Source organism: Hippocampus guttulatus, chromosome 2 (assembly GCF_054856545.1).
Source record: "Hippocampus guttulatus isolate MCC_2025c chromosome 2, RoL_Hgut_1.0, whole genome shotgun sequence".
Classification (NCBI taxonomy): domain Eukaryota; kingdom Metazoa; phylum Chordata; class Actinopteri; order Syngnathiformes; family Syngnathidae; genus Hippocampus; species Hippocampus guttulatus.
The window spans coordinates 27617996-27643600 of record NC_141262.1 but is presented as its reverse complement, the minus strand read 5'-3'; the positions used below and the strand labels follow the sequence as shown (position 1 = coordinate 27643600).

Here is a 25605-nt window from a genome sequence, read left to right as displayed (position 1 = left end):
TAAACACAAGCATGTTTTATTAATCCTGCAATGGGGAGGAGGAGGAGGCGATGGCGGGAATGAGGAAGAGGAGAGAGAGAACTCAGAGAAAGTGGCAAGGCGGAAGGAGAGAGGAGGCCGAGAGCGGGAGGAAGGAGACCAGGGTATCGCAGAGGCCGAGCAAAAGCCGGAGGGAGGGGGGAGATGGACAGATGGAGGAGCGGGACCCAGGAGACGAGTCATTCATCACACCAGCATGCCGCCTGCACTCGTTCACCTCCTATCTCCCTCTGTCAGGTCTTTCTCTTCCCTTCTTGCATCTCATCTTTCATCCCTCCATCTTTCCAGCCACTTGCTTGCTACTCACATCTGGTCTAATTGCCCCCCCCCACCCACCCACCCCTCCACCCCCCGCCATGTCGTCCTCCTCCTCGGCGCTACAAAGGGAGGCGAGACAAGGCAGAACGGAGGCAAGAGTTTCTGACCGGTGTGAGACAGCAGGTTGGGGGACAGCAGGCCGGGGAGGCCCGGGTGAAGAAGCCTCGGGCTGTCCTGGATGCCGGCGGCGGAAGAACAGCGCTTGGGAGGACGACCCGGACGAGAGCTGCAGGCGGGAGGCACAGAGAGGAGAAATCAGAAAGGCCGTCATTGGTGACAGAAAGATCGCGGCAACGTCGGGTTTGTGAATTGGAGTCACTACCTGAGCGGAGCCATTTTGAAAAATGAGATCATTACGTCTTCACTCAATGCATTATTATTTTTTTTTTTTTAAACAAAGACAAGCGATAAAAAAACAAACAATCGCAGATGTATTCTACATCAATGTTTTGGTCTTCTAAATTTGGCTTTCACTAAAATCAAGGCTAATGCCTCATTGCTAAGCCATGAACAAGGCTAAATAAAAAAAACTATACGAGTTTATTTACTCCAATTAAAGCTGTGAACTCGCTAAACAGTTTGACTTGAAGTCTTAAACGTTCACTCAGACATCCAGGGCACGACCGATTCATTAGCCGACCGATTTAATTGGCCGATATTAAAAACAGACGATATTAGCACCATTAAAATCGGCTTTTCTTTTTTTTGAAGATGATGATATTCAAGCACTCCTGACCAAAAAGAATTGGCAAACATCTCACATGTTGTAAAGTTGAACAAAGACTAAAGGACAATGTAAAACAGTTCGTGTTAAAGCAGTAAAGCACCAAAGTTATTTTATTCCTTATATACATTTCTTAGTTCATCAACCGAATACAGTAAATATTCCCATCCCCGGAATTCTATGGAAAGGAATATCCTTCACCCGGAATAAAAACCTATGCATTAACATTTTGACTACGATATTACATGTTACCGGAACTTGCGGAAGCGGAAATTCCACTACCCGTAACCCGGATGGAGGTGTAATGCCGCGGGAGCTTAAATACACGCAACGCCCACCCGATGCGACGGAAAAGACAACGCTGAAACAAGTTTTCACTTCGCGTTTTTCAATCATCAGATTCTAAACGACGACGTGCAAGTGAGTTTTTATTGCCGTGCGTTTTACTGTAATTGTGAATGATTTGAACTTTATTCACTTACGTCCTGTAGAACGCGGCACTAGCTTAAAAGCCGCACCCACTCGACACGACCGAAGAAACGTGTTCGCTTCGCCGTTTTCATTCATCAGATTCGAAACGAAGACGTGTAAGCGACTTTTTATTGGCGTGCGTTTTACTGTAATTGCGAAAGATTTGAACTTTATTCACTTACGTCGTGTAGATCATCGCATCGAAACGTAGAAGAACTGTTAACGACTGGAGCGGAGCGAGTGAAATGCATCCGTTTGAGCGAGGCTGGACACAAAGTTAAAAAGATCCAGCAGACACTTGGAGTCTGCTGGATCGTAGACGCAAATCTACGAAACTTTAAACAACAAGGCATCGATTCAACTCCTGATGACAAGCCACCATCCAGCAAGGAAGCAATGCAAATGGCAACAAAAATCCTTCAGTATGCACAAGAATTACCAGACATCGGTGATCAACGGGACAGTTACTTGCAACTAGCAAGAAAACTGTATGACACGCAGGCAAGCATTGTCATAAACCAAAGAATGCATCCAACAAAACAATCCAAAATACATATTTTTTTCCCAAGACAGAAAAAAATAAACATTAAAATACTATACGTATTTTACAGTTGTGATTTTTTTTGGATACACCTGTATTGCAGTTTTAGTTATATAAACAGTTTTTGGACAGTATATTTTTGTATTTTATTGATTGTGTTGTTACACGTGCATTTTGTCAACATACTTGCAGGTTCATAAAGGACATGTACCATGCTCATTTCCCAAATGAGGAATTTCTGTTATCAGGACAAATTGGACAGCGCAAACACGGGTCCGTACTAGAGAATATTTACTGTAATTGTTGAACTGAATTTCTGCCGAATATCTGCATCAGCCTCAAAAAAATACATATCAGTAGGGCCTGACTGATTAATTGGCTGGCCGATTTGATCGGCTGATAATAGCTATTGGCAAAAATAAAATTATCAAAACGTCCCATTTTTGTTTATTTGGGGGGGGGGGGGTTGTTTTGTATTTTCACACATTATAGGAAAAAAAATGACATTCAAACATTCCAGCCAATCATATCTTTTGTTGTTAAGACTTAAAGGACCAAAAATGAAGATTATTTGATTCATAAAATGACATTCAAAGACTCCCCATCCCACCACCGAAAAACTAATCCACATCCGCTGGAATGGATTCATGGCGTTTCCATTCATTTCGACCCACCACGGAACCTGTCCCCTTTTGACCTTGAAAGCACTTTATTGTGAAGGGGAAGCGGCGACACACTCAAACATGACCGCGACGCACTCAGCTGACAACTAAACATAAAACCCAAGCAGGCCAGCTCGCGGCGGGGCGGCTCACGCTAACAGATGGCCTCGCAAAGTCATTTACACCTAGCAAGGGAAGAAAAAAAAAAAAAAGATGCGAGAGGACCGAGACGCGTCTCTGCAAAACATTTCCGCCGTCATGCGACTCTTAAGAAAATGGGATCGATGCTCGCCAGGACTTTTGAGGCTGGTCCCGCTGGAAGGAGCACCGTGGAGGGTGTGAAAAAGATGTGGCGAGTAAAGCGGCGTTTCGTGAATGTGAAAGCAAAACGGCATGAAGGAGGAGACAAGACCTTTGCATTTCATCTGAACTCAGATTCACCTCTCGACGTCACACTATTCCATGACCGTGTGTGGGTGTGTGTGTGTGGGTGTACAAAAGACACATGATAGCACCTTCTCATTACAGTTCTTTGTTCTGTGTGTGTGTGCGTGTGTGCCCCGTCGGGTTGCCATATGTCGGGTATTAATCCTCGTCAATGGTCCACTCGCTCTTCCACACAAAGAGCATGTCACACACACTCGCGCGCGCGCACACAAACACTGACCTACTTTGTAAATTCATTTGATAACCTTGAGTGTGGCGAAAGCCTTAAATAGACATTTGTCCTCCTTGCCACAGGGGCCGGCAAACTGACTGGAGTCGCCAAACAGTCGCGCTCAGGACGCGCGGCGCTTTATTGTCTTAAGGCACTCGCGTGCACACAGCCCCCCCCCCCCCCCCGCCCACACACACACACACACGCAACAATCTGACAAGCCACCTTGAAGTAAGTCTTCCCGCTCGGACACGCGCACCATCTCCTGTGCTCCCGAATGGCCGTTTCTATGGCGACGGAGCCTTGATCAATACTTCGTCATTGGCTCTGATGGCCGTTCAGGGTCGGTCTCACACACACACACACACACACACACACACACACACACACACACACACACACACACACACACACACACAGGAAAAGCATGGCGGTGAATAAGCACGGATTGGCGAACCCGTTTGACAGATTGATTTAGCAGGAGACGAGCAGAGGTCAGACACGCGCACTCGCAGACAGCAGCGCGGTTCATCAAAGGCGGGGACGGTCAATACGTTGGTCCGAGTGAGAGGTCGCCCCTCTTTAGCGAGCATCTTTCATCTTGCTCGCATCCCTCCATCCGTTTGTGCGGCTCATCTGTCCATTTCCTCTCCGGGACTCTTCCTCATGCCTCAATCCCGGTCAATTCAAGAGTCGATAAGTGCCACTTTGGTACAACGGGATTACGGCTATTCACATCTTTGGCTTGGAGTATGGACTTATTTTGCGGACAACCTATTGTTTTTGACGAGACGGCGGAGAAATGGATGCGTGATTGTCAACTGACATGACCAATCAACTCGTCGATGAATCGACTAGTCCAAATTTAAAGCTTGAAGCTCAACATCTGGCTAAGCGTGAGCCAGTTAACAGTGAGCAGCTAAGCTGAGCTCACGTTCGCCGACACCCACGGCACTCACCGGGGCCAGGCCCCCGCCTTTTCAAGCCACACACATTTCAAGTCACACCCAGAGTGTGCAAATGTAAGGATGGCGATCCTCAATTGCAGCGTAACGGTGCAAAAATGTATTTTGAGCCGATTGATTGACTTTGACGGAACTTTCACCACATTGTAGTTGCCTCCAGAAAGATCTTTAGTTTTTCATACACACACACACACACACACACACACACACACACACACACACACACACACATCATAATCATGGACGCTCACACCCAAAGAGAGATGGATGTTTACGTTCCTCCGAGCTTGATTGGGCAGACGAATGACTTCATCTTCTGTACGTGCGCGTGTGAAGTGTGAAAGGAAGACGGACGGGCGAGGAAACCGATAACAAGTATTGATCGATACGAGAAGTAGAGCAAAAATAATTTGAGGAGGAGGGGTGGGGGGTTGGAGAGAATAGCACCTCAAAAGAAACAGGAAGTGGAATTGACTGATGACACGCCTCACTTCCTGCCCTTCCCAGAAGATCTGTCCATCTATCTACCCGTTCTTACAGAGGAACAGGTGTGCTTCGGGATAGGAGGCAAAAAAAACACTCTTGCATATTTAACCAGCAACCATTAAATATTAAACAGCTCTCACACACACACACACACACACACACACACACGGACACACATTCGCTGACGAGACAAGTTATACAGGTCGATGGGCTAACTAACGTGTGTCTGCATGTCTCTACAACAAGTGTGTGCATGTGTGTGTGTGTGTGTGTGTGTGAGGGCTTCAAGCATCATTAGCTTACTTCCTTGGCATGTTGGCAAACACGCGCACGCGCAAGGCTCTCTCTCAGATGTTAGTATTTAGGAAGCAAAACTATATCTCTTTTGAAGCTCCCCAAAACAAAGTGCAACAACAGGAAGTTTTCACAGTGAGAAGGCGGCGCCATTTTCATCATTTTCATTCAAAAAAACAAGAACATAAGCTAACCAACCGCAACAATCGATTCTGAAAAACAGTCCAAATGCGATTCGCTCCCTTTTTTTCCAAAACAAAACCAGATTTTACATTTAGCAAATGTTTGGGGTTTGACTTTTGCTAGACAAGACGTTTGCGAGCTGAGCCCGTAGGGACTGTGATGTCATTTTCAGTTGACGGCGAGTCGCAGCACAAGGCAAAATGGCCACCCCCTGAGGTGGATAAAAACAGGTGATTTTTTTTTTTTTGCTTTATTCATATTCCACAAAATCAATACTAATCCGAATCCTGTTCTTAGACCAGTGAGGGCGCATAGAACATATTGTCAAGAAATATGGCGATTATTATTATTTTATTTTTTTTACGTTTCAAGTTACGCTTTGGCTTTTTTTGGGGTGTTAAAATAAAATTACAGTGGGTTTAAAAAGTGTGGATTAGAATGTCCACATCATTAGGGAGTGATAAAACTATATATAATTTTTTGGGGGGGTCTGGGGGGGATTATACATATGTCAGATTTTCATCCATCGCGGGGCAGGTGTGTAATATATCGCCCGCGATAAACGGGGCTTCGCTGTAGTTAATTTTCAACCCCTCGGTCCCGCTCTCACTCAACCCCCCCCCCCCTTCCCCCGGCCGTTAAGTCAGTGTAATGTAAATGATGTGCCATCGATCGCCCCTGACAGTGCAAGGACGCTCACCTCTCTCCTTTTCCTCCTCTTCTTCTTCCTCCTCCTCGTCGCCCTGTCATCTCCCCCCCTCCCCCACATCTTTCATCTCTCTCTCTTTCACTCCCCCATAAGTCGATGCCTCGCCTGCCCGCCTGTCATCTTTCATCCCTCTTCCGTGTTCCTCCTCTTGCCATCACTTAAGTCCTCCTTCACTCCTCACTGCCGCCATCTTTTATCTCTCAGTCGGCTTGTCGGCCAAGCCGGGTGGGGATGAAGGCGTGGAAGTCGGTGGCCTTAAAGAGAACGTCAACGTCACGTCCAGCGACGTAGCAATCGTACGCAAACATGGCGGGAGCATACGCACAAGTTCGGGGAAGTAGTTGGGGAGTAGAAAATATAGTGAGGAAAATAAATTGTAGATTAGAGATAGCTAAAAAGAAATTCTTTAGTTACAAAGTATTTCCCACTATTGCACCACATGTCACCGCGAGTTTTCCTGTATGCCTTCATCCTATTTTGCCCCCTCGATGACATTCCTGTCCGACTCAGAGGGTGTCATCCTCCTTTTCTGCTGAGTCGGTGCTTGACACACGCGCGCATATGTGCGCACACACCACAGCTGTTGAGAGACTTTTTTTTTTGTGGAAGGGTGAGGGTGGGGGGGGGGCTTTATTGGATTGTCTGTGTCCTCTATTTGGATAAGGAGAAAGACGCGAGGGCGCAAGGAGGGGAAAAGGGATGAGAAAAATTTGAGGATAGTGGAAAGAGAGAGCTGAAAAGTCAAATGATTGTGTTGTCAACTTCAGGATGACGGCCCAAATTGGAGCGTCTATGTGTGTGTGTGTGTGTCTTTTTAACATGTGCTCTCTGTCCACAAACACGCACTGAGAGGTAAAGCCTGGATCCGACAATAAGTCCAGTTTTATGACTCGTGTATAACACCAACAGCTGAATCAATATTAGTTTACACTGGGTCACAGTGGACACACACACAACCACGCACAAGCACACACACGTCTCTCTCACTGCGCTTTCATGAATACACATCACATCCCCCAGAATGTATTATTATTGCTGATTTACACACTCACACCATTTTTGGGGAGTGGAGAATAACCTGGTCATTTAAGACAACACGTGCGAACGCACGCAAGCACGCACACACACACACAGACGCGTCAAGCTTAGTATGATACTACAGGGATGGGTGTGTAGCGATACCAGGTATCGGTATCAAGCAGGAACGGGCATTATATCAAGGTATCGAGTTCTTGCGGAGGCTGCTGATACCATCTGCCAATACTTAAGGCAAAAAAAAAAAAAACCTCAAGGGGTTTGACACATTGACAAATCACCATATGTGTGTCAGATCAGAAACAAAGAACGATTGTTTCTCACAACTATCTGCTGCCGTGTAAATTGAATTTTCATGTGTCGAAAATTATTGGTGGTATCGGCACTCAGGATCGGGATCGGCGAGTACTAAAAAGTGAATACTTATCCTGGTACCGAACATCACCATAAGCACACATATAGGCATCAAACTCGGGATTCGCAAAAAAAGGCACGATACTCACACACGATATAAAAAATACACAAACGCATACACGTACAGCAGACTTATGATACACACACACACACACAAAGACACACTATTATGATCGGGAAGAGTCAAGCAATAAAACTGGCCATAGTTGTAAAGTTTTACGGTGCTAAATTAACCCGTCTGGCGAATGAAACTATATACGAACAGCTCTCAAGCCGCGTAAGGCGAAAACAAACAAGAGCCAGAAAAGTACAAACCATGCAAAATGCTACAAACCCAACAAACTCATCACCTTGCAAAGTCTGTCACCAAGTGCTTCTGGACTTCTTCCAGTAGCGGGCGCTCTCATCTCTGGTGACCACTCGTGAGGCGCTCAACGGTCCCGGACGGGGAAGGGCCGAGTGGAACGTTCCGCTCCAAAAGACAAAGTGACACGGCATGTCCCGTCAGGAGCTCCCGCACCAGCAGACGTGTCATTCCGCATGTAAGGATGCGCGGTGAGCCCCAAAACACAGCAAGACGACCGTCAAGATGCGCTCCATGACGAAAAGAAAGCCTTAAGTAACCGGCGTGACCAAAGTGGCTCACGCGGCCATGGCCTTGCCGGACACAGCGTTGGGACAGCCGCTGGGAAAGAACTTTGTCTCGCGACTCCGAGTCTGCCGCGCGGTGCCGAGTCAACGTCCGTATTCGGTTGAGACAGTGGCAGGACGTCAGTTGGATAGTCGGGGGGGTTATGTAGTTGAAGCTACATGGGCTAGCACCAGTGATTCTGAAGACCCTGGGCAAATTAGCGTGACATGGCAACACATGGAGGCTGATATGTGATTGGACTAAAAAAAAAAAAGAATTAATTTTAAAAAATAATAATATTATCGACAAGGAATGCGGGCGGTGCAGAGAACTGCTATGCATTGAAGAGAATAGACTGTTTGAAATATTAGAAATTAGGTTGCGGCACACGCTGCTTAGCTGTTAGCATGTGGCCGGGGGGGCGGGGGCAAAAGGGGGCGCAAAAGAATGTGGCGAGCCATTTTGTAGGTCACTCCAAACAAAGCGTACGGGAAGTACAAACACAGCACAAATAATATCGCTGTTTTCATCCTCTGCGGCAGGAAACGCTGCTCTTAATGTGTGCGGCCTGAATCCAAACACAAACTTTCTCATGTTCATCACGCACACACCGATGTCCGAGCGCGCAAAAATAAACGCCGATAATCGCGAGGACACACATTCCATCTCCCTTTACATACCCGTGTGTGAAAGAGAGGGTGGGGTGGGGGGGGGGGTGTAGAAAAGAAAAATCTACAAACATGGCTGAGATTTGTCCCGTCCCTAAGGAATGCAAACAACAACAGTGCACACACACAAAGTGAAGGAAACAAGAAAGTGGAATAACGCAGAAAAGAAGGGGAAAGCTAAAAGAAAGACACTGGGAGAAGGAATGAATCATCTAAAGAGAGGAAGACAAAGATGTGTGACGGGAGAGCTGAAAAGAGAAGTAGTGGGAGGGACTGATTAATGAGCAACCACGAGGAGGAAGACATTCAGTCCAGTCAATCTCCAGAAATGCTCCTTTCCCACCAATGTCGCAACTTTCCGACTTGATAGTTTTCGTCTTGAGCAGGTTGAGCGGCGATGTGAAAAGTAGTCGTGTTTCTCACTCGTGCTCTGCCGGGTCCAAAGCGAAGCAGATCGCATTTAGTTTGACCCTGCGAAACTGCGACCAAAAAAAAATATATATATATATATATATATAGGCCCGTCTCGCGGGAGCCTGCGGGAAATAGATGGTGCTCTATTTGGGAGACTTGGGCCCACAATTGGAATCACTTCAACAAGGAGGATGTGAACATAAGCATGAGAAACAGCACATTTGGCTGGAGTTTTACTTTGGTTTCTTTATTAAGACAACACTTAATCAACTGAGCTTGTTGATACATGAAGCTCAAATGTGATGATGTGTCTATGAGCTTACGCGGGTGGACAAAGGAGCCACTGAAGCATGAATTCACAAAAAGGAGAGAGACGAAATATGGATGAGTGAAAATGTCACGGTGCCATCTGACTCCAGGAAATAGTTGGCGGTCTGTTTGGGAGACGTGCAATTGGAATCACTTCAACATGGACGACGTGAACAAAAGCATGAGAAACAGCACATTCCTTTGTGATAGTTGACACTGGCGTTCCACAGGGCTCTTGTTTAAGTCACCTTCTGAGCAGAGAGTTTTACTTTTGTCTCTGTATTCAGATGACACAATTACTGAGCTTGTTGATACAAGTAAAAAAAAAAAGTAACGTGAATTTGAGCTTCCCTGGGTGGACAAAGGAACTGCTGGAGCATGAAACCACACAGAAAGACGAGAGAAGGAAAATGGATGAGTGAAAATGACACGGCGCGAATAGGGAGCGAGACAGAGACACGGAGAGAGAGAGAGAGAGAGAGAGAGAGAGAGAGAGAGAGAGAGAGAGAGAGAGAGAGAGAGAGAGAGAGAGAGAGAGAGAGAGAGAAAGCCACCAGGTCACCGTCAAGCGGGGGGAGTTTTTTTTTTTTTTAACCCAGAAAGAAACAGACACCAATGTCATTGTTTTCATTGTCTAATTCCAAGCACAGGGAGGAGGTGGAGGAGCTGGATGGAAGGATGGGGGAGGAAGCGGCAACATGAGACCTGAGAGGGATTCACATTCTTGCCTTCAGTTTGGACACTTGTGTGCGTGTATGTGATACCTCCATGATTCCATGACGAAAATCCAAGTTGTCGTTTTGAGACTGTATCACTGGCCACACAAATTCACTTCACATGAGCCTTGCCATAACAGAGACTGTCCCAAACTAAGTCTAATTTTATTCCACACTGCAAAAAGGGTTCACAGACGCAAATATGGCCTGCGTCAACAAATGTTATTTCTGCTTATTTTTTTGCGAAAGGACGCAATATTTATCCCAGGTTGTGTTACGGCCACCACGCTGAAGAACTTTCCGTTCGAAACTCTCACAACCACCCACTTCAACATTCAGCTATTAAACATTTCTAAAGGGGGTGGCAATTACTCCCCCCCCCCCCCCCCACACCCCCAGATTGACCCCAGCTACAATTGTTGCAGCAACAATAGCAGCTAGCACCAACGCTCACGTTTGATATTGGAAAAACGAAATTCACAGTGGGTGTCGTTTTCAAGACAAACACGCGCTCACACACACAGGCTTGCTTACATAGACGCTCTTGCTGTCTTGTAAACCGCAATAAAACCAAACACACACATACACAAACACACACTTAGACTCGGAGGACGAATTATTGTGAGATTTACGGTGTGTGTGTGTGCGTGTGTGTTTATACGCGTCTTTTATAGGAGTTGTAAATTTGGCTGCCGGCATTGTTTTTATCAGCATATTTGCAAGCTGTTTAGCCAACGGTGCAGATGTCACTGTTACGACCGCACATGCATACACACACGCTAAACAATACACACAAGGAAGTTGACACTATGTGTGTGTGGGTGTGTGTGTGTGTAAAATCCTCTATAGGTTCACCTTGTGGAGTGTTTTTAATGTTTGTGCAGAGCTCACACACATAAGCTTCCACTTTTTTCCCCCCACTTTTTAAGCAGATGCGTGTTCAATGTGCATTCAAGCGAGTGTGTGAAGGTCAGTAGGAGTGTGTGTGTGTGTGTGTGTGTGTGTGTGTGTGTGTTATTTGATTAATGCTGAAAACTGCACAGTGTTTAGAAAGAGGTCACAACCTTTCGGCTTCCATTCAATCAGACGTCGAGCGAGCAAAAACCTCCATCTTGCTAGCACGTGCGCGCACATAGGCGCTACATGCTAACAGTGATTAAGCTCTGGGGTTCATTTTGTGTCTTTGTGGTTGAAAATGACATCGTCATTTAAAAAAAAAAGGAAAAAAAAGAAAAAGAAAACCCAATCCAAATGTTGGCCAAAAGTTGCTTAATTTGTTTCTGTATGGTTACAGTTATTTTTTTCAGTTTTTTTATGACCAACTTTGGGCTCTTTGCGCTGACTGATCTCCACTTTGTCTGAGTCGACACTTTAGTATTTTTTTTTGTTGTTGTTGTTTGGGGGTGGATGGGGGGCTCTCCCGCCTCATCTTCGCACTCTTTCTTCATTTGCTCGCCGCAGCGCACAGCTCTTTGAAGCCCCCCTTTAGCCCCCGCGGCCCCAGCCAATTACGCTCTGTTTGTCCACCCGCTTTCAATAAAAATGCTCCCTCCCGCCCTCCCTTTACCCTCCGTCCACCTCCGGCTGCTTCCGTCCACTCCAGCCATCCTCCTCCTCCTCATCGTGCCTCCGCCTCCTCCCTCTGCTCTCCTTTTTCATTTTTAATTAACTTCTTTTGTAACTTGAAAGCAACCTACCCCCAACACCACCCCACCCACACACACTCCACCACGGTGCCTCCTGACACGCACACACACACACACACACACACACACACACACACACACACACACACACACACACACACACACACACACACACACACACTCACTCACTCACTCACTCACACACACATTCATGTGTAAGTGGAGGTTAAACAGGCTATTTACATTTCAGTTACAGGCAGATAGCAAATAAATGATTAATGAGGCCACAGATTAGCAGTGCGGCGGTTATTTTAGCCTAGCTTAATTTAGCATTTCACTTTTTCGGGCCTTTGAGATTTCTAAACAAAACAATCAAAGTTAACCCCCCCCCCCCACCTCCTAACTTCATCTCAGTAACTCGCATCAAGACTTCAGCCTCCTGCCAGATAGTGGCTGAGCTCAGCGTGTCAGATTTAATAGATCTGATGGAGAATCACATAAAATCATTTTTCTTTCGGGGGGGCGTGATTGAATTAGCTCTAGTTTAAGAGTGTGAGAGTGTATTTATCTCTAATCAAAGATAATTTATGGACATGGATTTGTATTATTTCCAGTCATCAAATGCACTCGGATTTAGATTGTGTGCATTTTCATGGTGACAGAAAGAATCCGTGAAACTTGGAACACTATCTCTATCCTTTCTGCGTGGGGCTGCGTGAAGGAGGAAAGTCATGCCAAAAATTAAAATATAGTTGCTGAAGGAGCGCGTCACTAAATCAAGCATGAATTCACAGCTGTCAGGATGTAAACATGGTTCATTAAAAGGCAGCAGGGGGTTGCAGTTACAAGTCTGGACATTGACAGCATTTTCGACCATCTTTGCCCGCCCTGCTGCCCGTCGCGCTGATTTATGGGTGAAACCAATAAGTCAAAGATGGAGAATTAAAGAGAACATTTACACACACATACACGAATACGCAAGGGGGGGGGGGCAGTAAGTTACAAACTGAAAAGACGCATTGTTCACTGTGAGGAGAAAATTACAGTGAGCCAAGTGATGACAAGCTATCACAACCACGCACGCACACGCGATAACACTAGCACACACATTTTTCTTTTTTTTTTTTGCGCTCAGGTAATAAACGTGTGTCTTCATCAAGACCACCGTGGCACATTTGTCTTCGTGTTGTCGCCCACCGTCTTGGTGGGAAAACAAAAGAAACTACGGAAATAAATGAAGGAGGCTGGACTGTCACATTTAATAAACACACGCGCGCACGCAAGTGACGAGAGCTCATCCGTCCGTGAAAATCTCAGTCAGTTTAACCACTGTTATTATTCTAATCATGATGACATGTTTTTAAATGGATTATTATACGTTTTCATTAATAACACACTGTCTGGCGGGGGCTTCTTGATGGGCACGCACACACACACGCGCACATAAATGGTAAATAACTAAATACACATTAAGTCAGGAAACAAAAAAAGAAGCAGAAAGTTTGTCGGAACACACACACGCACCTCTGTCATGTGTCCATATGTTAATTAAAGTTTGCGTCAATGACACGCTGTCTGCTAGAGATGAAACATGCGCGCGCACACACACGCAATAATTTTTAATTGATTTTGGCTGCAATTATTCCATAGCAACACTTGGACTGACACAAGCTCGCTCGTCTGAACCGGGTGACATCTTTTCAATGTTTCCATTAATAACAACGTGTCTTTTGGACACATTCGCACGGTGATTCTGTCGCTTGCGTGAATGTTTTTTTTTTTTTTTTTTTTTAAAGATGTGCGGGCGGAGGACCGATGACGGAGGGAAGAAATGTTTGCGAACAATCAGGAAGTGTGTGAAAGAAGGAAAATGGATGGCGAGATTACCTGGCGGACGAGAGAGTGGTACAGCCATTGTGACACTCCCTAATGCCATTTCCAAAGCAATCTGCTAAGTGCACCAAAGTGTGTGCGTGTTCGCAGGCATCCAATAATCTTGTTGGCGACGACAACATCCCGCTCCCCGCATCTACCTCTCCATCACCTCCGATCCTTGTTAGCCAAAAAATTCCACATTCCTTCGGCGAGTTTTAGTGGTGGTGCCAAAGCTTGTCGTGCGATCCTACGTAGCGTGACAAAAGTCGCCTTTGTGTGACGTCATCACTGTGCCCCGCTGTCCAGGCATGACCAGTCGATCCACCCGACATTCACGTTACAGTACAGTATAAGCACAAATTGATTAGTCATGCCGAAACGTGACATCCTGACTGTGCAATAACTGCTTCTTTAGGTATTAAAGTTGAGAAAAACTCACAAAATAATTCAAACTAAATAAAACGAACAGATAGAAAACAAGAGTGCGTTAAAAAACGACAACCAACTGAAACTAACTATAGTTTGAGGAAAAATAGCATTAGTTTTCGTCCTTGTCAATTAATATCATACATACTGTACATACATAAGCTTTTGGGGTTCATTTAGAATGGATATTTTTCACTTTACTATAGGGCCATACGTAAGAAGGGTTGAACCGTTGTTTGGGAATTGTTGTTTACTTTATAGCACAGTATTTAGTGACTTTTTTAAATCTTGCACTCAACAAATATGACATTTATAGGCAAATAACTAAGATTAAGACTAAAATGAATACACACTAAACTAAAAGAACCACCCCCCCCCCAAAAAAACACTCTTTAAAAGAAGCTCTTTAAACTAATTAAAATGAACTGAATAAAAAAAAAAATTACAAGTCAAAACTAACTAACGATACTAACTGGCTATAATGAACAATCCAAAACTATATCCAACCCTCCCCTCGGTTTCACAGTACTTGCAATCAAAGCTCTAAAATGGATAATTTTGAAAAAGTTTGAGGAAATAACTTTTTTTTTCTATTGAATGCGCTCAATAGGAACAGCCGTACAGGCAGCAGATGGTGAACATTTGTAAACATAAAACAAAGCATTGTGCATTGAACAAAACCATAACTTAGGAAAGTCCGCTAGCCTTATGCTAGCACACAATGCAAATCGCCTTAACGAAACGCTGACGAAGCTAGCATCGTTGCAACGGCTATTTGACCACAAACCATCAGCAAAACACGTAGACTGACTATAGAACATACAGTCTTTATCATCCATCAAAACGCACTAATTTTACTGCAGCTCACTGAGTCACTTAGTAGTAAAACTCTCCTTAGTTCATTTTGACTGTCAGCATTATACTGCATTTGAACTCCGATCCTTGCGTGCTAAACGTCATCTTCGGACCACGACTTAAGTGCCTGACTATTAACATCTAAAGTCTCTCTCTCTCTCTCTCTCTCTCTCTCACCAAGGGAAAGTGGATCAGTTATTTTCCACGGTGCAACGAGTCAGATTTCTTACTTTGATCTTCGCCTCTCTCCCCATGACCCCCCTCCCCTGACCCCCCCCCCCCCCCACTCTCCTCTCATATACGACACAGAGGCAAAGAGAGAGAGCAGCCTCCCTCAGTGTCTCTTGCCCGGGTCGGCTCGCGAGGACTCCCTGAGAGAAACTGACATCGCTGTTAAACGACGCAATCAAGATGAGCGGCCGTCGGGTCGGAGTCGTCGCTCGCCGAGCACGTTTTCGAAGTTTCTCGTCAAAGCGGCCGCACGAGGGCAGGACGCCTCTACTGGTGAACGACACACACATGCAAGATGAGCCCCTGCGACAACTGATCAAGTATCACACACTGATAGCGCAGTGTGTGCTCGACACACTCGCACCTATGTGCACACTTGGCCAGTTGTGTTGCCTTTTGGCTGAGGTGTGCGTTGCGATCCACAGTGCTCCAATAAAGCCACTTAATGCTCCACGGCAGAGAATGAAAACCCGCCAGCTTATGAAAGGACTTTAGTGAGTGTATATCAACTGTGATCAGTACTCTAAAAATGTGTTATTTTGGAATGTTGGGTTCAATAACTTTTTCCCCATTATAAGCACCGCGTGTACACTAGTTAACGTAAAAAGAAAATAAACAGTTGCATTTTTCCAAATAAAATCACAATGTAGTACAACAGTCAAAGCATTTTGGAAAAAAGAAAAGAGTATCGACGGTGCTTTTCTTCGTTTTCTGGAGTAACGTCAGAGCAAAAACAAACTGATGCACGCTGCGCTAGTTTGCGAGTAAACTCCCTTGGTAGGAGATTCTAACGGTATGACAAGTGTGAGCAATAACATTGTGGTTTAACGGTATCACGGTATGGCAATTCCAGTTGTAAAACGTAATATTTTTAAATGGTTGGGTAAATGATTTTCCAATCACGGTGTACGATGGCTTGGGTCAACATAGAGCGTAAATAAAGTCAAACTGTAAATGCACTTGTTTTCCAGAAAATGACGAGCCACTTTTCTGCTTTTCTTCGCAACGTGATGTAACGTTACAGTTGAAACGAACTAACGTGAGCAATGCTAGTTAGCTAGTTAGCTATTTGCTTTGTTTGCAGACATGCTAACTCACATAGCTAGCTGCAAACAGTCACGTTTCAGATAGCGAATCATATTCCCGATGGAAAGTTTTAGCAGTTCTGAAACTGACTTTTTAAACCCACGGTATACCTTGAAAGCAGTAACCAGCCCATGCCTACCAACAAGTTCACCTTACTGCTATGCATAAGCTAGTTGTATTTGAAAGTCGTGGTTAGCCTGGCGAGCTGTAGCGATTTGATTTGACGTTAGTCTTAAAATATTCATATGAGCGGTGCCGCGGCGAGGTTCTTTGGTGGCCAGGAACAAGAGCAACACTGGAAAAAATGTTGGTTGAATATATTCAATTTTACTTCATCTAGTGGTTGCGAAAAATGAAATCATCTGGATCCACATACATGTTTGAAGTAGATGTACAGTCTACTTCAAAAGTATATTTGGATTCAGATGATTTTATTTAATGAAACCAGTAGACGAAAAAAAAATTGAGTAAATTCAGCACTTTTTTTTGAAGTGAAGTGAACCTCCATCTTCATTGGCAAAATGTTATGTCCAATAATGCACAGGCAATAACAGTGCACTATCGAGAACTTTATTATTTTTCCAACAACCGCGTGGATATATTTTACCAAAAATAAGACCGGTCGCACAGTTACTTGCAAAAGATGCAAGCGATTCATTTGTTTGTATTTATTTCGATGCCTGTCTTGAAACCGACCCGCGGCGCAAAATCGCTGCTGCTGTATTATGTTGAACGAATATCAATGACGTAATCAATTAATAGACTTCAAATCGACTTCCATCGCATTGGAGTTGACTACAAAAAAAAAAATCTTTAATGGTGTGTGAACTGATGCTTCAGCACACCCAAACGACTCCATCTTCTGAATGTGCGCCGTGTGTGTGTGCGTGTGTCGTCTCCAACAGCCTGTCGTGATAAGAAGAGCCCAGAATAACACTTCGACATCAGCAAGCCCTCGCCTGTCACTCACGATCCATTCAGACGCGCGCGTGCGCGCGCACACACACACACACACACACACACACACACACACAAACTTGTTCCTGGTTAAAGGACAAAACAGAACGTTTTCCTCCCACCGCTTCAAATGAGTTAATAAAATAATATGCAACTGTCTTCTGACTTGCTTTTTTTTGTGCCCTTGCCAAAGTTTGGTTGAAATGGTGCACCTGCCCTGTGTTGACTGTCTCGCACAGATGCACGCTCAATGGCTGAGAAGATGAAGCCCAGTGGGAGTTCATCTTTCTTTTAATTTTTCCCTTTCCCAGCACATGATTTGAAGAGAAGGGTGGGAGCTTGGGGAGCGGGGGGGGGGGGGGGGGTTCACTGGAGGAATGTCAATATGATTTGAAAGGCTGGGGGGGAGTGTGTGTTCAGCAACAATGGCTCTCCAGCTGTGTTGTTGCATGCGCATTCGCATGATTCATCATTACCTCTGACATGTACCGCTGCGATTGTGGCGGACGGGATGGCAACGTAAAGAACAAATGAATATTTCAGACGGATTTCCAAACCCGACGGCGGAAGTCAAACAACAATATAAAGTTTTAAAGTTAGAATAAATCCACAATTAAGTTCACGAAGTTTTAGTGGAGTGCTTTGAAGTAGTTTTGGAACATTCTAGAATGCGAACTTTGCACCGACCTGGCGCTGGTGCAGTCCTGGTACAGGACCTCGAAGTCCTTCCTGGAGATGAGCTTGCATCGGTTGACCCCGGGCTGGATGGCGCCGAGCCCCCGCAGCACACGCACCTGCTCCACGGTGCACACCACCGGCGTAATGTCCAGCCTCTTGAGCTTGGTGTAGACCGTGTGCAGGCCGCCCACCAAGTGCTTCAGGAAGAGGTCAAACACCTGCGGCAGGCAGATCAGCTCCTGGCCGTGCACGCTGAAGCTGGCCACCTTGACGCCGTGCACCTCCACCAGCTTGCATTCGCCGCACGGCCCCGGCCCGGAGGAGCTCAAGGCGGGGGAGCCCAGCGAGCCGAGTCCGCCGAGCCCGGACACCAACGGGGCGACGGCGCCGTTGCCTAAGCCGGACAGCGCGCTTCCCGGTGCGGGTAGAAACCCACCGAGCACGGTGCCGCCGCTCAGCCGCGGGGACAGCGAGTGCGGGTGGGGGTGGGAGTTGCTGTGCGCCGGGCTGGAGGTTCCGCTGGGAGCCGCCGAAGTGTGGACCGTCTCCGGTGGCGAGCGGTAAAGAGCGGCCGGAGTTGGGGCGCCCGAGCTCGCCGGGAGTAGTGAGGGGGAGCCGGGGAGCGACATGCTAGAAGTGGGGAGGGGGCCCCGGACACTCTCCCGGAGTCTCGTGTTCTGTTTCGGTTTGTCCACTCGTTGATATGGTCATGGGTCTGGCGTTCCGCACGTCAACTCTCGCCCCTAAGGCACCTTGTGTCCTCCGCGTCCGCTCTTCGAGTGCAAACCACTTGCTTGCAAACTGCCGCACAAGCTTGGACGTAGCCCCGCCCCTGCTACGAGAGCGACATGGGAATAGACCAATCAAAAGACGCCGTGGAGGACCGTAGCTCCGATTGGTCAGGAGGGGAAGGGTTGTACTTTGGACAACCCTCGCCCTTTTAGATACAGCACAAGAAAGTTTGTACAGTACAGCAGAACCCTGAATACTCGCGGATTGGTACTCGCGGATACACCTGTTTGTTGTTTGTTTTTTACATTTTCTTTCTTTTTAGTTTTCGGGGGGCAATCCCACCTTTTTCGTGGAAAACACTTGAAGGTTTAACTGTTTTCAAAGAATGGTTTTCTTTGGGGGGAGGGGGGCATCCATCCATCCATCCATCCATCCATCCATTCATTTTACGATCCGCTTTTAATTACAAAGGTCACGGGGGGGGGGGGGTGCTGGAGCCCATCCCAGCCATCTTCGGGCAGTCGGTGGGGGACACCTTGAACCGGTTGCCAGCCAGGGCACACAGAGACGAACAATCATCCACGCTCACACTCACACCTAGGGACAATTTAGAGTGTTCAATCAGCCTGCCATGCATGTTTTTGGAAGGAGGAAACCGGAGTACCCGGAGAAAACCCACGCAGGCATGGGGAGAACATGCAAACTCTCAACAGGAAGGCCGCAGCCGGAAATGAACCCGTTACCTCTGCACTGTGAAGTTGACGCACTGGACCACCAGGCCGCCTGGGGGGGGGGGGGCATTCAAACACTGTCAATTATACAGATTTTCTGTACCGTGACACCCTGACAAACAAGTTTAATTTATTTTCAACTGTCTTGATCAATGGCACCTTGAGATATGACTTGACATCGTGTCGTGACCACGCTCACAAGCAGATAGACTTTCGCAACTACTCTAAACTACTGTAAAAAAATAAATAAATTCACTCCCCGAAGATGGCTGGGATTGGCTCCAGCATGCCCGCGACCCTTGTGAGGATTAGCAGATTAGAAAACGGATGGATGGATTGTTTTTCACATCTAAAGTACTCCTGCAGTGTGTACCTTTGCCACCCGGGGCAGTAAAACACAAACATTTGCTATAAACTTAGAAGAGTTTCACAACTAAGTGACTGTAAACTGGAGTAATATTAGTCAATCTTTGCAGAAGATGAAGAACACATGCCTGTTAGTATTTAAAATAGATTAAAAACCCTGCTACATAGATGCTATTTTCTATTGTGAGTTGGCATTAAAATACAGACTATGTGGTCGTTTTAAATACTTCTCTTTGTTTGATGTTTAGTTTGACACATAAACATAACCAAGGCGCTCATAAATCAAGGCCCTCCTCTATTTGATGCTTCAGATGTGTCGTAAATGAAGAACAGGCTCTTTACATCCATTCCGAACGCATGTTGTTGAGCAGCTCGGCTCATGTTGACCTTTGACTTGCTGAAGGTTGGATGTTTGGCCGTGGGGGTTGAAAGCAGACTAATTGACACCAGGAGATGGTGGGAGTGAAAGAAGATTAAAAGCAGCAGCGAGGAGGAATTACTCCTGCGTAAATGGGATTGAGGGGTGTGGATTACAGACCGTCTGCTTTTTGTAATCCCGTGTAATCCCATTACACCGAGACGCTGCGACTGAATGGGAGTGCGGGAAGGGGGGGGGGGGGTGAAAGGAGGGTGTGGTTACCTCGCGGAAGATAAAGCGCACGCGATTTGCACAACATCAGGCACCGGGAGAGAGCGATGCCACGACCAAGTGGAGGGGAAATTCGAACATCGTGACGAGAGGTGGCAAGAGAAGCCAAAGGAGCAAAGTGGGAAAACCTGTCGTCAAAATTGCTCTCGGTCCCGGGGGGGGAATAAAGTTCGAAAGGATCGCAAGCCTACGTCATGCTGGTTTGTGCACGGCTGTTGGAAAGTCAATAGAGGCCTTTGGATTTTTTTTTTTTAATACGTTCTTAAAGTCCAACCATCCACCTCTCATTCCCTCACACACTCTCCAGCTTTCATTAGCGTGTGTGCATGTCAGCAAGTTTGTGATGATCCAATGGGAGTTCTGTCATGACAGTCAGAGTCTGTGGCGAGAAACCAAGACAAAGCTAGTTGAACGCTAAATGCTAACAGGCAGACTCATTACCTACGGCCTAATCACTGTATAAAGATTGTTGGTGGACTTTTCTAGTGAACTGGACAGTCTATTATATCAAAATCTTGAAATAGTGATTCGGGAGTAGAGATTGAGTGGGGGGAAAGAAAAAAAAACCTCCTGATGCCAAAAGAAAACCATTCACATAAGCATTTTTGGGGGGGAAATGCTGCCCCGTGTGGCCGCATGCATCGCACATTCTCGCGTTGCCACGGGTACTTTGAAAAAGTAACTCAGTTACTTTAATGATGACTTGTTTTTGAAAGTAATGTAGATACTTTGCTGATTTTAAAAGTAACGGCGTTATTTTCAGAGTTCGGCAATGTTCATCAGATATTGACAACCCGATGCTTCACTCTGTTCAAGATGTAAATAGCTGACTCCAACGGCTTTTGGTGGCGAAAGGCCTGAAAACTCGCACGTCATCTTCAAGTTGAAAGAAATACAAACTGCACCAATTGTGGATAGGAAGTGATTCCAAAAGGTAGCCTTAGTGTACAACAAAGAAGCTTTTTTTTTCTTTTTCTCAACACCTTTCAGGCACGGGAAACAAACTTTCATCGTCAAAAGTGTTCAAAACTGAAGGCATCACGAACCTCAATGGTCCAAGCTCCCATCCATCCGTCCGTCCCTGCGCCCGTCCTCCACCTCCCCTTCCCGCTCTGCCCTTCATCCCCCGCTCGCCTTCTTTATCGCACGCAACATAAAAGCCGCTCATCCAGAAAGAACAGACTTGATAGGAAGCGCCGAGGAAGAAGAGCGCGCCACCGACGCCGCCGCGCCGGGAAAAGATGGGCGGAATGAGAAAGGAAAGGCACGGATGGCGTCCGCGAAAACTTGAAGAAAGCTAACGACCGGTTGGCATCAACTAAAAACTTTCGTTCACCTCCGTGGCAAAGGCGCCTTTTCCGTTCACGTTACCTTTGCCAGCAGCCATGACTCTACACTGATTGATGATGGCTACCGTCGGTTACCGCCCCGTCCTGCTTTCTGTTTACGACGGATACTTTCTGTGATTCCTTAAGGTTAAAACGTACGCACACAAACACACATGATTTACACTCGCTCTCTGTCTCACTCTTGCACTCACACACACACACACACACACACGAAAATGAGGTAAACTTGCGCCTCCCCAAAAGTTGGGCTCCCCACCAAATTCCAAATTCCCGCAACTTTTGATTGCAGGCAGCTAGCAATAGCCGAAGCGCTTGCAACAATCGATAGGCGCTGCACCATTTCCAAGGCCGAAGCAGGCCACGGCAAAAGAGTTTGCAAGGATATCGTGCCATGTTAATATACTTATTGTGTGTTAGCATTAGGCTAGCAGTTTGTTTTTTGTTTTTTTTGCGAGGAGCCGACCAACTGCTCATACCGCGAGTCAGAGTCAAGGTATGAGTCAGGACTGTTCATTTTAAGAGTTTTTAGAGTACGACCAAAGGCAACATGAGATGACAGCGTGCCTTCAAACACAAACACAGCGGGCCCAATGCCCGCCGCCAACTCTCGTCAAACTCAACGAGGACGCGGAACGTGACACGGGAAAGGAGAAGGCCGGAAAATTTGACTTGGAAAACTATTGATCCGAATGCCAGACAGAATTACAGCCTGGGAGCCGGCGCTTTGAAGAGAAGTTTCACTGTCGTTATCGTGTGCCGCTATAATCCATCATATCTGCCAATCAAATTAACATATTTACACACACACACACACACTGAAGTCAAATGATTAGCGCTAGGTTAATTAGCGTTATAATTAATAAGCCAGCAGACGTGTGTGTGTGCGTGTGTGTAAAATGAGCAGTTAAATCATATTCATTCCAACATTGATAAAGCAATAAAAAAAAACGACTTTCAACTAGAAGGGTGGATATCACTTCAGCACACAGTCATCACCATTTAAATCGATGTATTAATTACGTGCGCGTGTGCATGTGGCACGTGTGCACGCCATCAGGCCCAGTCGGCTGCGATAAGGCAGGAAGGGGAGAGGGGGGAGGGGGGGAGACATGAATGCCGTTGAAGAATAACTGATTGTGGATGCGCTGCAGGAATGGGCGAACTTGAACTGTTCGCTCGGGGTTCAGAAGCTTTGCTGAAAATATGGCGGAATATCTACCTGTGGAAAATAAAAATGTCCATCCCTCGTTTGCCAGCAATAAGAGCGTGAGGCTGGTCAACATAAGGCGAGAAACTGGGCTTCTGCTAACCAGGGACTCAGAAGTGATGCGGGATTAGCAACAGTTATGCTCCACAGGAAAGTTTATTACTTATTTGCCATTTATAAAAAAATATTTGCATTTGGAACCAATAACATTTGGTGTTATTATAACACCCCATTACAAAAAAAGTCATGCTACCAACATAGCAGCTAAGGCTAGCGTCAGCTTGTTTGAAGTACAAACTTAGAATTGCTAGCGGTGAGAGTTTGTTGACGGTTGAGAGGCGTTCTTGCAACATCTCACTAGGCAGTTTTAACATTGCAAACTGCATCTTTAAGGAGCGGACACTCGGCTAACATGCTAAAGCCGTGTCAATTGGCTTCATTTAGCATTTAGCGAGTACATCATGTAACTTTTGCTCGTTGTGGAGCGCACATTCACTGATGTATAAGCGTTTACGCCACTTGACGTGAAGCGGACTCATGGTCCAACTGTCTCTGCAAAAGGAAATCAGCCAAACTAGCATTCATTTAATTTATTTGGCTAGTTAGCATGTCATGCTAATGTCAACAATTGCTGATAAAACTGATTTGACTTGAGGTTTAAATAAACGAACACAATCATAATTTGCTCTTACTTTTTATTGTAGAATTTTTTTAGGCTACTTAGCAAAGCACGCTAAAGGCTAACGCCAACCGTTTGCTACTATAACTGATTAAATAAGGTCACAAAATCCTAATATGTCATTGCGTATTACTGTAAACTAATAAAAAGCGACATTAATACAGTAGAAAATGACCTCGTGAGCGCCAAAACTTTTCCCCACGACTCGGAGTGTAGAAATGACGGCGTCCCGGGAACCTTGTTGCCACGGTCCTGTGAGTTATTGTCCCACGTTCGCCCGCCAAGGTCGAGCCGGGACCCTGCGAGGCCTCCATCAAGGTGAGCTCAATAAAACACTCGGAAGGTGAAACCTGCCGCCGCTCTTATCGGTCGCTGTCCCTCCCCGTGCTTCTGTCGTCCTAAGGACCACGATGGAAGGCCAGGGCGAGGAAGGTGTAATTCTTGCACCTTTATCGGCACAATCACAAGCTGCTCATGGAAACACACGAAAATTACCACGCTGAACCACAAGAGGGCACTAGCGAGAACACTTTTTTTTCCTTGCTCTGCTGTTTGGCGATTGAGGGTGAAATGATGAGAAGATCAATCATGAGCTGTCAACAGCGACTAATAGAGTATGAGCACAACATATTAATGATACACTCTCACGATTTAATTGCTTTTAGGGTCAAAAAGGAACACGAGGACTCATCAGGCCACAGGACACAACAATACAATGAAGTGCAAAAAAAGAATATCAAATAGAGACTAAATTTCACTTGCTTCAAGCATTTTCTCCCATCGAAATCATCTATTGTGATTTTGATACAAAGTAGTAGCCATATATTTATTATTATTCTATATTTTAAAGCCTTATGTATAATACCTATGCAATATATTCATGTGAGGTGCAGAGTTTATTTTTGCCCACTCAGGGTGGCCACAATCACATTTTACACTGTCGTACCTGTGATTTTGAAAGTGGGTGGCTCTAGAAGTGTGGAATTTTTTTTAAAATCCACGTGACAGCGAGATCGCAGAAAGTGAACCACAATACGGCAAGGGAGGATTGCAGAAATCCGTGTGACGCCATGGCGAAACGTCGAATTGTATGTTAATTGCGCGTGACGTAAAAGCGGACAAGACGCTGATGCGCCAACGGGGAATGTCGTCGTCTGACCTGCCGGAGGATCACATTGCGTTACAGACGTGTGCGCGGGCGTGTTATTGCGTGTGCGCGCTGACCTTTTGCAGTGTTAGCCAGTCTCAGCCATCACAGGAGGTATTAATGCACTAATCACATTAAACAGAGCATCATTAATCATCTCCGCTCAGCGCTGTCACCGCCACGCAACGCCTAATCAACTCTATTGTTTACGCGCGCACGCACGCGCACACACACACACACATGCAGATACGCTGGTTGTGGGAATTGGAGAGTGCTCTAATCGCATCACAAAACAGCAATTCAACAATCTGGGAAAAACTGGGAGAAAACAGTGACCATCGTTGAGCTACTGATGGAGACGGTTACAACTCCTAAGTAGGCTGCGGTAATATTGGCCGTTTTTTGGAAGAAAATAAAGTGACATTTATTTTAGGTGTTCTAGAGCATTTGTCAGCTTTTCAGCATTTTAACAGCGATCTCTGCATGCTACTTCTTTGGTAAAATTGGCCTCAAAATGTCAAATATTTGGTCCCGATTGAAATGAATGGAAATGCCATTTTTCGGGTTTCTAGCATGTAGACGTAGGCCACCGGAGGGGCAGTAAACACATACGTACTGTTGAGACGCAAAGGAAGTGTTTCACAACTAAATGACTCCGCGAACTGCAGCAAAATTTGCAGTTCTTCACAGAGGATAAAGAGCATGTGCCTGTTGTTGAAGTTTGTGCTCAAATAGCCGTTATATAAATCTTTCG

General features: G+C 45.9%; 1 protein-coding gene across 1 annotated transcript in view; it reads right to left on the bottom strand.

Moving 5' to 3' along the window:
- The window catches only part of LOC147209355 (dachshund homolog 2-like), a 32129-nt gene extending 13369 nt beyond the window's left edge, over positions 1-18760 (bottom strand). The window contains exons 1-2 of the mRNA XM_086105183.1: positions 18001-18760; positions 465-583 (exon numbers count right to left, since the gene is read on the bottom strand). Coding sequence (XP_085961309.1) covers positions 465-583; positions 18001-18620 — 739 coding nt within the window. The 5' untranslated portion in view covers positions 18621-18760. The remainder of the gene's footprint in view (positions 1-464; positions 584-18000) is intronic.
- Between the last annotated feature and the right edge of the window lie 6845 nt (positions 18761-25605).